Genomic DNA, 15410 nt, shown 5'->3' with positions numbered 1-15410 from the left:
GGGTGGCTTCTCGTCGCATGTGTTATGTATGTATATATGATGTGGCATTATGTATGGATCATGCTTCAGAGGTCATGGGATATTGTTAAAAAGTAGGATATGATATTTTTTTTAACTTTTTTTTTGTTTTAAGTATATACATCATAATTATATGGAGGATATTTTTGTTTCCACACCGATTTTTTACGTCTATTCTAAAATAAAGATAGGAAGAGAAGAAGATTCAGATATAATATAGATGATGTAATCAAATTAATTAATTAAAATAAATAATTAAATTTTTAAATATTGTCTTGTATACTCTTATACTTGTATACTAGTAGTAGTTCTCCATATGAACATGTTTTAGGTGTTGCCACGCCGAGCATAATTCAATATTATTATTATTAGCAAAAGACGGCATTAATTAAAGAAAACAATGCAAGGAGGAAATCCAAAACAAATTAAGCTAAACTATGAGTAGAATCATTGATAGAACATTTAGCATCATTTATATTCAGAGTAAAGGTATGAAATTAGACTAATAATTTTTTGATAATTCAATAATCATCAAATCAAAATAAGATAAGTTTTTAGATTTTACCTTAGTTCTTACTACGATTTTGAGGGAGTCTCCATGAGAAACAAAACATTGAAAATTAATGTTATCGGCAAATTGGAAAGCTAATTTCAAACCCATAACTTCCGCAATATTAGAATCGAGGAGAGTCTCAAAACACTAAATAGCCGCAGCCATCAAACGATTAACATCCTAAGTATTAGGTCCATTACCCTATTTTGATTGTTGACTCTTGACCGAATTTTGACTCATGACTCTCACTTATGGGAAAAAATTAATAGTGTATATTTCTGGATTTTATCCTAAGTTTATTTATTAAACAAATTTTTTATTTTACTAAAAAAAAGTAATAAATAAATTTGTTTCCACGCCCATTTTTTTACATCTATTCTATAATACAGAAAGAAGAGAACAAGGGAAGATGAGATCAGATATGATGTAATAAAAACGTTAAAATAAATAATTAAATGTATAAAAAATATTAAAAATTTGTCTTATACGAGTATTCTCCATAAGAACATAGAGCAGGATTCACTGTTATTATTGGCAAAAGACGGCATTGTGACTCTTGACTCATCACCTAATTTTGACTGGACTCTCACTTATGAGAAAGAAGTTAAATGGAGTATCTTTTGGATTTTATCCCAAGATTACTTTTAAACATATTTTTTTACTCAAATATTTTATATAAATTTTACAAGTTAGTATGTTAGGTTAATAATTAAAGGTTTAAATTTTAGACATTCTTCTCAAACTCTTATGAAATATCCTCGATAATTTGGCGAACCATGATTGGTGTGGTGTGTGACTTCAGTTGCATATTAAATTTCATCACTTATAGATAATGTTGATTGAAACAAGTGAAGTTGAGCTTAGGAAGAAGTTTCAGCACATAAGAATGAAAGATTTACCAATTTATTCTGCCTTTTAAGTCCGTCCATAATCTCAATTTATTTTATGATCAAGAAAAATATAAAGATTTATCATATATATTTGAATTAAGAATGTACATCATCAATTTCTTGGATTTGTTGGAATCTTGAAACTCAAAACATTTCATAATCTTTTATATATATATATATATATAATAGAAATTCGATATCTAAAATATTTAAGTATCATAACATAACCAATCATTCATCATTGACCAGATCGTTGCTGAAAAGAATATCCAAATACCAAATCCGATTTCTATTTAACATGTGCGAAGTAGAAGAATCTCTTGAAAAAATCAAAGAAAGAATCTTTTCTTCCTTGTAAAGAATTCTTCCAATAATTCTTCAGAAGTTGATCTTTTCAAAAAAGTGTGTACAATACCTTTGTGTTTACAAGCAAAAGTTTTAATACAAGAAAGCGAAAGTATATATTCTATTCGATACAAACCTTTTTTTTTAGGATCCATTGAAATAATGAGGAAGATTTCTGCATATTCGCAAAAATCGATCAATAATATCAAAATCGGATGAATCGTCCCAGACCGGCTTATTAATAGGATGCCCTATTACATTACAAATAAAGATTTGGATAAGAATTTGAAAAAGATTGGATTTTTTATTTTGATGATTTGATTTTTGAAATCAAATTAAATCTTTTCGGTTGATATATTTTTCAAATATTTGTTTAGGGGATTTTTTTCAAATATGTTTATCCTATTTATTTCTTTTTTATAACAAAATCCTATTTATTTCTATTTGAAGTTAAAAATTGTTCACATAATTTCTTAATTTATTTTTGTCGAGAAATAAGACAAATAAAGTTTAATTTTTTTTTGAACAACAAATAAAGTTTTATTATATATTTGATTATTAGATATATTTATGAAAAATTTCTTATCTTTTGAATGGTACTTGATAACATGTACATTTCAGTCATTGGTATGGCTAATGACAGAGAGAGAGATCTATAAGAGATTGTGTTGTTTTTCATCCCAACTTTGTGAACATTGGTAGGCCTACAACCATTGTTGCTCAATTGGAATTCAAGTTTATGAAGTTTCAAATGTTGTAAACTTTGGGGCAGTTTCGACGAACACCTATTGAAGACCCTCACTTACACCTTAAACAATTTAGGAAAGTGGCTAGCAACTTTTAGATCCCGAGAGTTACTCATGATGCATTCAAGTTTGAGGCTATTTCCCCTACGCACTTGGGGACAAAGTAAAAAGATGGTTGAACTCACTAGAGCCAAACTCCAATACCATATGGAACGCTCTAGCTGAGAAGTTTCTAACCAAATATTTTCCGACCTCCTATGAATATGCAAGAATGAGGAATGAATCACATCATTTAGGTCAACTAACGAGGAATTTCATGTCAAACCCATCTCTGTGGACTATATATATGGGAAATTATGGCAAGAACAACAATCTCTACCCCAACAATTACAACAGGGACGGAGTCAAAAATAAAATTGTGAAATGCTAACTAGTGCCCTAGGGCACTAATTAAGAAGATTAATATAAAAATTATGCGTTGAAAATTGGTGAAAAGTTGAATGTTTAAGTTTATGAAAGTCAAAAAATTGTTTTTAATAAAAAATTTCTATTTTAGTCATCCTTAACCATTGCCTTTAAGGCACTGGTTAGCAAAACTCATTAAAATTTAGGAGGGACCAATTTAAAAAGTATTAACGTAGTAAGTAAAAAATAAATTTTTGAATGCATAACGAATTAAAGAAATTAAGAAACTATAAGATATACCAAACTTAATAGTGAAGACTTGAAGATCGTAAGAGACTCACTAACAATTTACTACTGTCAAAATTCTACTAAAATTGTTGCACATCAAAGTTCACTTAGAATTTCTTAACAATTTTTATATTTTAGAAATTCTAGAGTCTTAAGAATCTGTATCTGATTTGTATTGTGAACACCACTAATTGTATATCAAGTGTTCAACCTCAAACATTTTTTTGTGTAATTTTGTTTGTTTAGAAGTCTCTTGCTTTTGTGCTTGAGCATAGAAAATCTCTTGTTTGTGTGCTTGAGTATTTGAAAGTCTCTTGCTTGTATGCTTGAGCATTTGTAATCAAATTTTGATTTTAGTGAACTCTCCTTGGAAGTGTAAGGGGCAAGACTACTTCCGAATTGTGGAAGGAACCTGTATAATTGTCTCGTGTCTTTCTCTTCTCTATCTTTACTTTATCCGCTGCTTAAGACTCTGAACTCTGATCCAATTTCTGAACTCTATCAGACTCTGAACATTGGACTTAGTTTTAAAAAGAAGAAAAAGCTAACACAATTCAACCCTCCTTCTTGTGTTTTTCTCACCTTCAGTTGGTACCAGAGCTCCGTTTCTGTTTGTCTTAGCACTTAACAGTGTAACAAAAAAAGATTAGAGAAAAACATGTCAACCGGTGAAAGTTCTAGGTCTGGTGGTGTTACCATACGATATGATTATGGTACTTAAGATAAGTCATTTGGTTCAAACAAATCTCCAATGTTTAATGGAGACACTTAGAATTTCTCTTGGTGGAAAACCAAAATGTATAGTCACATTATGTGTTTAGATGTAGAGTTATGGATGTTCTTGAAGAAGGTGTTGGTGACTTGGTATTAGATGAAGAAGGAGATGTTGTTCATAGAAAGAAACACACCGCTGCTCAGAAGAAGCTGTACAGAAACATCACAAGATCAGAGGCATTCTTGTTGATGCTTTGCCTCACAAGGAGTACTTGAAGATAAATGATAAATCTACTGCAAAAGCAATGTTTGCTTCCTTGTGTTCAAACTATGAAGGTAACAAGAAAGTCAGATAAGGTAAAGCTACTATGCTTGTTCATCAGTACGAGTTTTTTAGAATGAAATAAGATGAAGACATTGAGTCTATGTACTCAAGGTTTCAGACTCTAGTCTCTGGACTTCAGGTTCTGAAGAAAAGTTATGTAAGTTTCTGATTATGTGAACAAGATTCTCAAGAGCTTACATGCAAGATAGAGATTTAAAGTGACTTCTATTGAGGAAGCTAAGGATCTACACACTCCAACTGTTTAAAATCTTATAAGCTCTCTAAAATGTCATGAGATTGGTCTCAATGAGAAAGAACCTGTTATAAAGCCAAAAACAATTGCACTAGCATCTAAAAGAAATTCCTCAAAAGCTCTCAAAGCCAATGAATCTGAAGAAGAGTCTCCTGCTGGAGATTCTGATGAAGATCCTGGGTAACTAAATGAATGGTATGTAATAGACGTTGATTAAGGCATCAACGAACAGATTATGGGCTTTGGGTATGGGTTTTGGTTGGTTGATTGGCGCAGTTGTTTTTGGATTTGAGACATCCAAGAACTTACAATGGATTAAATGGGTTTGGTGGAGAGGAATTGTGGGTTTGGTTTTGTAGGTCGATTGAGAGTGATTTGGTAAAAAAAAACATGGGTGCTAGTTCGGTGATGGTGTAGTGACATGCCAGTGGGTCGGTTGTTGGTCGATGGGTTACAGATATGTGTTGGTGGTATGGGGCGATGAAGGATGATGGTTTTCGGTTAACTAGGTTAGTGAAATGATGAGTGAAGCAGTATGAAGGGTGGTTCATATATGGATTGTTAATGGTTTGGAATGGACGTCTGTAGGGATTGGAGGGGCGGTGGTAAGTGGTTCAGCTCAATCAAGATGGTTTTGCACAGTGTGCTTATCGTCGAATTATATATTCTCTAATTTGTTTGTCAATACTTGATAATGACCTCCTTCTTATCTTTTTCAATAACGCCAACAATATAGAATTCTTAAAAGCAAATTTATTAAAGGGTAAAACTACAATAATAAAAAATCCAACCCATAAAAATCATGTATTCCCTTTATATATTGTTAGGTCTTAAATTTTCAGCATTTAAAAATTCGTATTTAATTCATTAAATATTAAAAAAATCTATATTTTGTAAAAGAGATTTTATATTATTTTTAAACATGCCTACAAAAATCATTCAAAAAATAAAAGTTGAAGGATAATTAAATAAATTTCATTTTAGGAGGACCAAAACTATGTGGAGAATTTATTTTTTTTAGGAGCGCAAAAGGGCCCCATTTTTTATGAGCATGAAAAAACGAAAGTTTGTAATTTTATAGGAAGAAATATATATTATAAATTGTTGATTATTTTGTAACAAAAAATGCACAAAGGAAACTTTTTTTTTGGTAGATAGACGAAATGAAAAAGTCATTATAAACTCACACACACAAGTGGAAGTACCGGGATTCGAACCCCGATCATGACATCTGGCCTAACAATTTCGGCATTTCTCCAGTTGAGCTAAGATTTGTGGATACACAAGAAACAAATTTAGTTTTAGTTTGCCCAAGGTATTAAAAATATTAAGACCAACCCTTAATACGAGTCATATTTTTTTTATGTATCCAACATTCTCATTTATATAAGCCCACTATCTCTTCCACTTTTAAAAGAAGATTTAATTGCATTTTTGGACCCTTATCTTTCTAAAAGTTACGGTTATGATCCTCTAACTAATTTAAATACAAAACAGCCCCCTATGTTTTGATTTTTTGGCAGTTTTGGACCCCCAGTTCATTAGTGAGGTGCCACGTGGCCCTCTAAATAATACACGTGGCACCTCACTAATGGACTGGGGGTCCAAAACTGCCAAAGAATCAAAACATAGGGGGCTGTTTTGTATTTAAATTAGTTAGGGGTCATAACCGCAACTTTTGAAAAGATAGGGGTTCAAAAGTGCAATTAAGCCATAAAAGGAATAATAATATGAAGATGTATTTTGTCAAAAATAAATAAAAATATGAAGATGTATATAATCAAGTAAACCATCCAAAACTTTCTAGGCCTATGTTTTAGATTTGGAGTTTCTTGGATATTTTTTTAAGAGAAAGTTTTGTGGATATTAAGAAGAGTTATTTTTAGAGTTTTACATAAATGATTCGACTATATACTTATTTACATCTTAAATTTGCACATATGCATCACTTTCTGAAATTACATATTTACAACCACACTGATAACGAACCCTATACATTTCAAAATTCTACCTTCTTGGTCCCCAACAGCATGATGATATTCTACACAATTTGCATTCCTTATTTTGTCACTTGTCATTGTTGAAAATTTTGAAGACCGTATATTTTCTTGTTTGCAAAACCAAAGTGTATGGGCTAAGTATAGATAGATACATAAACATCAAAATTAAGGCGTAAGGACCACTTAGCTTTTGTAAAAATAAAAATAAAAATAAAAATAAAAATAAAAATAAAAATAAAAAGGACCACTTAGCTCAATTCCATTTGAAATAGCTTAGGTAAACTCGTCCAAATTTTGATGTCAATTTCATAACGCACTTCCATACATTTGTATTTCATTTTTGGCTTGGAAATTATCGTGGATTTTACATGCATAGACAAATATTTGGAGAGAAATAAATCTCCAAGAAAAGAACATCAATTGTGATCTTTCTCCGTGGTGTTCATGGAAAAATATAGTGTGACAATTACAGCTTTGTTAATTACGTGCCAAAGTGATACTCTTTAATATCGTGGACCTAAAGAAAAAAATTCCATCGAGGTATATGCCAAGAACAATGGGAAAGTTGTTTTTTTCACTTGTAATTAAAGCCTCTATGTTTGTATTGTGAATGTGGATGAGGTTTTTTATAGCTTAAGCTCGCACGGAACACTCAACTTCAATCAATATTAAGCTTTTGTCTTGCTGTGTGATATTTTACTGCCCTTTCAACTAATAATTGGCAGTAGTGATGTATTTGAAATATGGTGTATTCATGTCCACAAGATTAGGTATAATATCACTACAAGAAACTTGACCTTTAGTGATGGGTAAAAACAGTCACTACAGGCTAATTTTCGTGGGTATATATGGCAAAAACTTTGACCCACGGCCACATTGGCCGTGCACTATACTTAGCAAGTTGCAACGGATTTCTTGTAGATTAATCTACAATCCTTTCTACAAAACGGGAAAAATTTATATTAATGATGTTGAATTTGATGTTGTTAATATCCATTTACTTATTGTTTAAGTGTAGTTCAAATGATAAAAAGATGCGGTGATATTTTTAATATGATGGGGGCTGGTTTGAACCCCCAATTCTCCTATAGAACTAGATTAATCAATAAAAAAGTTTAAAGCTAAATTTAAAATGAGGCTCTTTAAAAAAAACAATAACAAAATTAGATGCCTTTTAAATCTAATTACTTTTTCATGTATTTAGATGATTGATGATTTTTTTACTAAATTATTAAGTAACAAAATTAGTGAGTAAAGTTTATACTATACTATATATATAAAGACTAAAAGAAGTAATAGTATTAGTTAATCAAAAGTATAATTTTGTGGCATAAGGCGACCGTCTCATTTGAAACTTCATTAACTTGGTCTTGTTCTCTTACTTTTTAATTCTTGGAGGCAGTTTTTTATCACGGAATTCTCCTAATTTTCAACACTGTGTGTGAGTTTGTCGTTAAACTTTTTTTAATAAAATATTTCTATGATTTTTTTCTTTGAGCTGATTTATCGGGGGATAAGGCGAAGGTAATTTAGTGACTAGTTTTATAATCCTTTTTTATATTTTTTAGGATAAAAAATATAATCTAATCCGGTTAATTTAAGGTGTACTAATTGGTTAAATATCCTTTGTACTAATTTGTTTGTAAATGTATTGTTTGTACTCTCTTTAACAATATTATTTTGCTTATAAAAAAAACTTTAAATACATAAGTTAAATGCTAACAAGTGGGGGGATTTGGTAAGTAATAATATATCGATAGTTGTGTAATCAATCTTTTAGAAGTTTAAAAATAATTTTTTTAAGATAATTTTCTTTTCGATTCCTTAACAAATACTATTTTTTTTTTGTGGTGTGGCTGGGGTTCGAATCCCGGATCTTGTATATATTATGCATTGTTCATACCAACTGAGTTAAGCTCACGAGGACCTTAACAAATATTTTAAGGACACTCGTTAACTTGACTCTATTTTTTAATATAAATAAATGTATTAAAAAGGAAATACAAGGATATAAGCTCTAATGACCACACGGGGAAACAGAGAGAGTGTACCTATGCAAATTAAGGTTACACCCACCAGGAAAACACTACATACTGAGAAGAAAAAAAAAAACATATTCTTTATGTATTAATGTATATAAATGGAAAATATTGATTATTTATAAATCGATCCAAGGACAACCCAACATGTTTAAAGGTTTAAAATAAATTTTATATTGGAACCTTTTAAAATTAAAAAATAAAATTTATTATGCCTGACAAGACACGACACTTTCATATAGATTAATTGAATTAGACAAATATCTATAAGTAATTTGTCATATTATATATTTATAATCGAATTGAATTCTTTTACTCCTTTTTTATCTAAAATTGTGAGGCCTAAAGCACTAATTTGGGTCGCGATCCCCTATTGTGAAGAAGAAGATCTAATATAAATGAAACAGAATTATAAATGTAAACTAACATGATCTATAATAGTATTCATTTACTAGAACGATAAAAGACTAAAGATTTTTTCTTTTGAAAGAAAAAGACTAAAGATGATTGGAGAAAATACTGCGGAAAAAGTGATGATTGGTAAGGGAACTCATGCATTAGATGAGGAGGAATAAAATTTGTCTACATTAGATTCATAGAACATGGACATAAGTACTATTTTTTATTTTTTTTTAGAAACAACAATAGTGTCTGTCTCAAATGACAAAGGACCAAAATGATCAGTTCGTGGAAGAAAAGGAACCTGTGTGGTCTATATTCGTTATGCGTATGTGATGATGTGATAAATGTTAATTAAATAACACAAATTCTGAATTATCAAACCCTTCCTTATTAATCACCTTTTGTGATTAAAGTGTGTGGAAAATACGAGTCAAATTCTTTGGCATTTTGGGTAAACTTCAAACTCCTCTCATAGACTCATACTGTGTACTCACAGATTTTGTCAAGATTCTCATAATTTAGTCTCTATTTTTGGACCAAACATATTTTAGTCCTAAGATATGACAAAAACATAAATTGTGCATAAGATTATATAATGGTCTTTAGTTAGGCTAATGTATACTCTATATATAGTTTTAATTCATTTCTTTATAACCTAATTGAATTAAACTAATGTTGTATCATTTGGCAGCAAGATACTCTTGCCATGCAGCACATGTTTATGATGTATACTTGCCTTTGGAGTTGGTCTAAAAACACGTTACATATTCTTGTGTATAGTATAATGTGACAATGATCATTGTCTCATGTGTATGATTTATGCAGAGTACTATAGGGTAGGAAGGTTCGTCCTAAACAAAAATTAGTTATTTTAAATTTATGGCTTATTTATGGCTTTATGCAATCTTTCTCTTTGCAGCTCCTACACACCGACAAAATGTGTATGTTAAAGATTAAAGTGGAATGTGTGTCCTACAGAGTGACTACTCATGAACTTTCCTACAACCTCAGCTAATGATGCATTAGGGACCACGACCACCTCAGATTGGAAGGAAGCAATCATATATGTAAGGAAGGTGATAGGGAGTTTTAAGGTTGAGATTTCTTTATGTACATTTAAATAGATCAAATGCAATAAACAAAGGAAATCATAATTCACATGGTATTGTTTGATTCATAAAAAAGAGAAGTGTTGTGCCACTCTCTTATCGGATGAAATTCATATAGATATCATACTTTGAGAATCGATTTCGTATAAAGTGGTAAGACCTACATGAGCTTAATCCAATATAACAGTGGGTGTTAGCATGGACAGATACATGTTGTCCAATGTGTGGGCTTGTGTCCACACACAAAAATTAGGGGTTAATTAAGTTTTTGGTCCCTATAAATATCTGCAGTTTTGTTTTTAGTCCCTATAAAAATAAATCACACTTTTTAGTCCCTACAAAATTTTCCGTTAGTGTTTTTAGTCCCTGTTAAATTAAAATTTGTTTAATTATGCTTAAAATTTTAAATTTTTTAATGATTTTTTACATACTTGTTTAAAACAAATTTCAATTTGTTTTCCGTTAGTGTTTTTAAAAATCATTTAAAAATATAAAAGTTTAAGTATAATTAAACAAATTTCAATTTAATATGGACCAACACCTACTTTTAGTCCTTGTAAAATTAAAATTTGCTTAATTGTACTTAAACTTTTAAATTTATAACATATTTTTCACATACTTACTTAGAATATTATACAAAGTTCCTCCGCAAAAAAGTAACTTAAAATTTTATTATTAGGTCCAAATTTTCATTAATATAATCTTGAAAATTTGGCTTTTAGAAAAATTCATATTTAATTCATTACATGTTAAAAAACTAAATTTTTTTATAAAAGAGTGTCTTACAATGTTATGAACATGTATGTAAAAAATCTTTCAAAAATTAAGAAGTTTAAGCATAATTAAACAAATTTTAATTTAACAGGGACTAAAAACACTAACATAAAATTTTGTAGGGACTAAAAAGTGTGATTTATTTTTATAGGGACTAAAAATAAAATTGCAGATATTTATAGGGACCAAAAACTTAATTAACCCAAAAATTTAAAAACTTTTTTTTAGTAGTGTATAATATATCAATAGTTTATATTTTGACCACATGTACCACACTTATCATAAATTATTTCTCTTTTGGCCCACACTTATCATTATATATATCAAATTTTTTTCTTGATAATATGAATATTATCAAGAATTGGATGCAAAAGCGAATATAATATGATCAGTTAAATGATTGTTTAGTTATTTATATAGTGAAAGACATTTTTATTAATATTGAAAATGATAATATCATTCAAAGTTTCCATAAAATGAAAAATTATAGAGGAGAATTATTAATACTACAAATTTTCATATATGATGCCCTCATTATTCAAAAATCTTGGATCCGTCACTGGGTGTTAGAAAATGTTAAAAAAAGAGTGTTCTTGGTATTTATCCACAAGATATACTCATGATTCACATGGGTCATTGTCTGCCACCATATCGATATTGAATATGATTAGATTCTCTACATTAATGTGTGTTGTTTTTACTTTTTTATGAAAAAAATAATAATGCTCTCTAAATATCCGACCCCACTTAATGGGATAAGACTTGGTTGTTGTTGCCCTCTAAATATCTATAAGACCCCTAAATACATATTCAGTACGTGTTTTGAAAAAAAAAAAAAAAAAAAAGGTACCTCTGATAGATAACTACGATGATATATGTGTATTTAAGGAGCCTTAGAGATATTAGGAGGGTCTAAAGAGAAATATTTAAAATCAATTTCATTGAATTTTCAGGTTTTCATTGGACCATAGGCCCAAGCCCAAAGCAATATAAGTTTAAACACTCGAAGTGTCGTCGTTTCATGATTCATAGAAAAACAAAACCCTAAATCAGTGGCTGCCGAAAGAGTAAGAGGAAGAAACCAGAGCTGAAAAACCCTAACCCTAACCCTAAGAAATCAGGAACTGATCGAAAATGGGAGGAAAGTGTCCACACAGGAAAGTGAAGAAGAGAAGATTATCTCACAAAACTGATCGGCGTTCAAAATTCTTGATTAAAGGAGATGACATGGTTTATGATGAATTGAATAAGCCTCAAGAAGATAGAAAGCCTTTACCTCTTGATGAAGATTTACCTGGAATGGGACAACACTATTGCCTTCACTGCGAGTATGTCTTTGCCATCTTTTTTATTTTTTTTATTTTTATAATTAATATAAATAGTTTGCAAATTTTGTGTATTTGGATCTGTGATGACAAATAATTGATCTTGAATGAATTGATTATGGTTAGAAGTGAATTGAATTGAAAATTGATTATGTTTGGATTCATTGGGTTGAACAATCAATTCAAGGATTCATTGGATTGAATCTAATGATTTTTTGTAAGAGGTTTAGTATCATGGTGTACCTGTCAACTTCACGGGAGATCATTGTGATTATGATGTATCCACCGTGATACAGAGCATATTTATGTGTATGTTTGGTTCTTCCTTGACAAAAAATATGTAAAATTGAGTCTTATTTAAGTGAGTTGAAGGTAAAATGATTTGTGTTAGGATACATTCATGTAAAAGAAAGTTGAACTTTTAAGTTTGTTTGTAAAAATCAATTCTAGTATCAAAAGCTACACATCGTAGCTTCAAGTAGTTTCAATTTTAGAGACAAAAATCAAAGATACACTTTGTAATCAATTTTGCCTCTTACAATATGGAACAAAACACAGACTTAATGATTATGTAATATGTTGTTGAAAATTGTAGTGTTACTAATGCACTGTCATGCTAAGTGTAGGTAGTGTACAACTTTAGAGAAAAATTACTTATTTGTTGTTTATTGTTTCCTTTTTTGCTTATTTCTTTGTTTTATTATTATTCTTGTGGGTAAGACTAAAGGATGCTGTAGATTTCAATTTCATCCCCAACTCGTTTTTTGTTTTTCTCTCTTATGTTTTGGTTGGTTTTTTAATCTAGTTAAGTGTTGTTCGTTTGGTAAATGCAGTCGATTCTTTGCCAGTGTAGCCGTGAGGGACGAGCATTTTAAGACAAAAAAACACAGGAGACGGTATGTTGCTTTTGCTTCAGTTTCAGTACTCATCCTTTCAATCTTAACGAACATTCTCCCTATTTTTAAATTAGTGAATATGGGTTATATTGATTGTATTGCTTTATAGTTGAGGCTATTCCTGTTTTGAAGTGTTTTCTTCTGTTTGAAATCATAAAGCAGATGGACATGAACATGTCTTTCTTTCAGATAGGGATGTATTTGAGTCGAGTAATGAGTTCAACTACTAGCTTAAATATTTTGTGACATTCAATCAAGCTGAATTTTATCCTTAATTTAGATTCATTTTACCAAAGGTTTAAATAAGTCAAATGACCATAACTGGAAGACCCGGTAAAAAATTGGATGGAAGTGGTAAATGAAGTTATGCTTGTGGTTAACGCTCAATTTCAATGACTTCAGTAATCACTTACACCAGTCCTATGTATACCTTGTCTAAGTTTGCCTTTAAGCGAGTTTTTACCCCCTTTGTAAAATACGCTTATCCCAGCTTATATTGCAGACTTGCATAAATTATAAATTATATTCAACATTTTATATATGAAAAGTTTTGAAATTTTTAGAGTTATTCTGGAATGTTGTGTTGGATGAGTGGTAAGACTAGACGGGATAGGATAGGAATAACACCATTAGAGAGAGAGTTGTGGTAGCACCTGTGGTAGAAAAGATGGTAGAAAATAAGCTTAGGTGGTTTGGGCATGCAGAGAGAAGACCTGTAGATGCTGTAGTATGAAGAGTATATCAGATGGAGGAGAGTCAGCTCAGAAGAGGTAGAGGAAGACCTTTGAAAAATTATAAGAGAAACTACTACCAAAGATAGATTTAGAGGTTAATGAGTTTGGTTGAAATATGGTTTATGATGGAACATTATGCCGTAATTTTATCCATGTAGCCGATCTCACTTAGTGGGATAAGGCTTGGTCATTGTTGTTGTATTCTAGGATGTTTAAAAATATATAATATAAATAAACTTCAATCACTCAAGTTTTTTGTGGGGCAAGGTTGATGGCTTCAAATGAAGAGTAACGCTAACAAGCAACGACACTATTATTCAAACATTTTCCGCATTTGCTAAGTAATATATATTTTTTAGACAATTCTTAATTACGGGCCTGTGCCCAAACTGCAGTTTCGAAAGAATGCATTCAAAATTGTGTTAATTACTCCAGACATCTTTCTTTAATTGAATGAAAACTCCATGCATGTTAATTACTTGGTACATTTTTACCCACTGTATGTATTTTTATGTTGTTCAGGAATTGGATTTATACATGGTTTCAAGGTTCTTAAACTGACTCCAATTTCTTTTATCGTCGCTTAAAATCTTAACTTGCTTTTGTGTCTTTTGCGCATATATATTACTTTGGATATTAAATCGTCCATTCCTGCAAACTCTATGTTTATGTACTATTATTGCAGTGTGTTGAACTTCAAGCCCATTGCTCCTCGTTCACTGCATGCATAGCTGAAATTGAATTATTTTTCATAATTAATGACACTATTCATGGATAACCAATCAAATTTAACCACCTCATCATAGTGCAAACTAAATTTAAGCGCATTATGATGTAATAAGATGACGAAACATGATTAGACGTGTTTTTAAAACTTGTTTATACTGTCAATGAATAGTTATTAAGCTCTTATTTAGAGTATAGCCTTTCATTAAAGGATTTGCATCAATGCAAATTGCAAATTGAGCTTCAAGCATGATTAGACATGTGATTGCTTCTGATATTGCTGTTTGTTTGTGCAGTGTGAAACAAATGATGGGTGACGCACCACACACTCAACTTGATGCTGATTTAGCTGGAGGGATGGGAATGCCAGATAATGGACCAAAGTTAATGTCTATGTAACTTTCTTTTTCGTAGCTGTTGAGAGATTATAGTAGAAACTGGTGTTATGTTATGTTTGTTAGCACTACCTTATTACGAGATGAGCAATATTTTGTTATTATTTCAATTCCAATATAATCTATATCTTTTCTTAATTTCCTCCTAATTGACCTCTTAGATAATCTGTTAACACACGTAGACAGGAGCTGGAAAAGAGCCAATTTAACGATTTAACAGTTTATATGGGTAAACAGAATACTCCCTCTGGTCCCTTATACAAGAAACAAAAGACATAAAACATCAGGACCAAGGAAATACTTTGAAAATAGTTATCTTCATTTAATACACTTCTACATTTAAAAACAATTCCATGAATATCCTTAAATTAATTACTATCTATTCCACCAACTTACTTACTTTTAATATTATCTCTCATAATAAATAAGGGTACAAATGAAATTTAACTTCAAACATAAACTTGTCAATATTT

General features: G+C 30.5%; 1 protein-coding gene across 2 annotated transcripts; it reads left to right on the top strand.

Moving 5' to 3' along the window:
* The first annotated feature begins 11865 nt into the window (after nucleotides 1–11865).
* Nucleotides 11866–15079, top strand: LOC25483968 (zinc finger protein 593). 2 transcript variants are annotated; one of them, XM_039827514.1, is made up of 4 exons: nucleotides 11866–12189; nucleotides 13020–13082; nucleotides 13787–13852; nucleotides 14839–15075. In XM_039827514.1, exons 1-4 carry the CDS (start codon nucleotides 11996–11998, stop codon nucleotides 14939–14941), a joined length of 426 nt encoding a protein of 141 aa, XP_039683448.1. In that variant the 5' UTR covers nucleotides 11866–11995; the 3' UTR covers nucleotides 14942–15075. The 2 variants fall into 2 exon arrangements, with proteins under 2 accessions (XP_039683448.1, XP_013468153.1); XM_013612699.3 differs by lacking the exon at nucleotides 13787–13852 and having other exon boundaries at nucleotides 11868–12189; nucleotides 14839–15079.
* The last annotated feature ends 331 nt before the right edge of the window (nucleotides 15080–15410 follow it).

Source organism: Medicago truncatula, chromosome 1 (assembly GCF_003473485.1).
Source record: "Medicago truncatula cultivar Jemalong A17 chromosome 1, MtrunA17r5.0-ANR, whole genome shotgun sequence".
Classification (NCBI taxonomy): domain Eukaryota; kingdom Viridiplantae; phylum Streptophyta; class Magnoliopsida; order Fabales; family Fabaceae; genus Medicago; species Medicago truncatula.
This window is presented reverse-complemented; position numbering and strand designations above follow the sequence as displayed.

What these genes read in the sequence shown, in the direction of transcription:
- LOC25483968 (XM_039827514.1), top strand. Translation starts at nt 11,996, where the DNA reads ATGGGAGGAAAGTGTCCACACAGGAAAGTGAAGAAGAGAAGATTATCT. An exon ending in CACTATTGCCTTCACTGCGA is followed by an intron (nt 12,190 to 13,019) that starts GTATGTCTTTGC and finishes TGGTAAATGCAG; the next exon opens with TCGATTCTTTGCCAGTGTAG. An exon ending in GGAGAGTCAGCTCAGAAGAG is followed by an intron (nt 13,853 to 14,838) that starts GTAGAGGAAGAC and finishes TTGTTTGTGCAG; the next exon opens with TGTGAAACAAATGATGGGTG.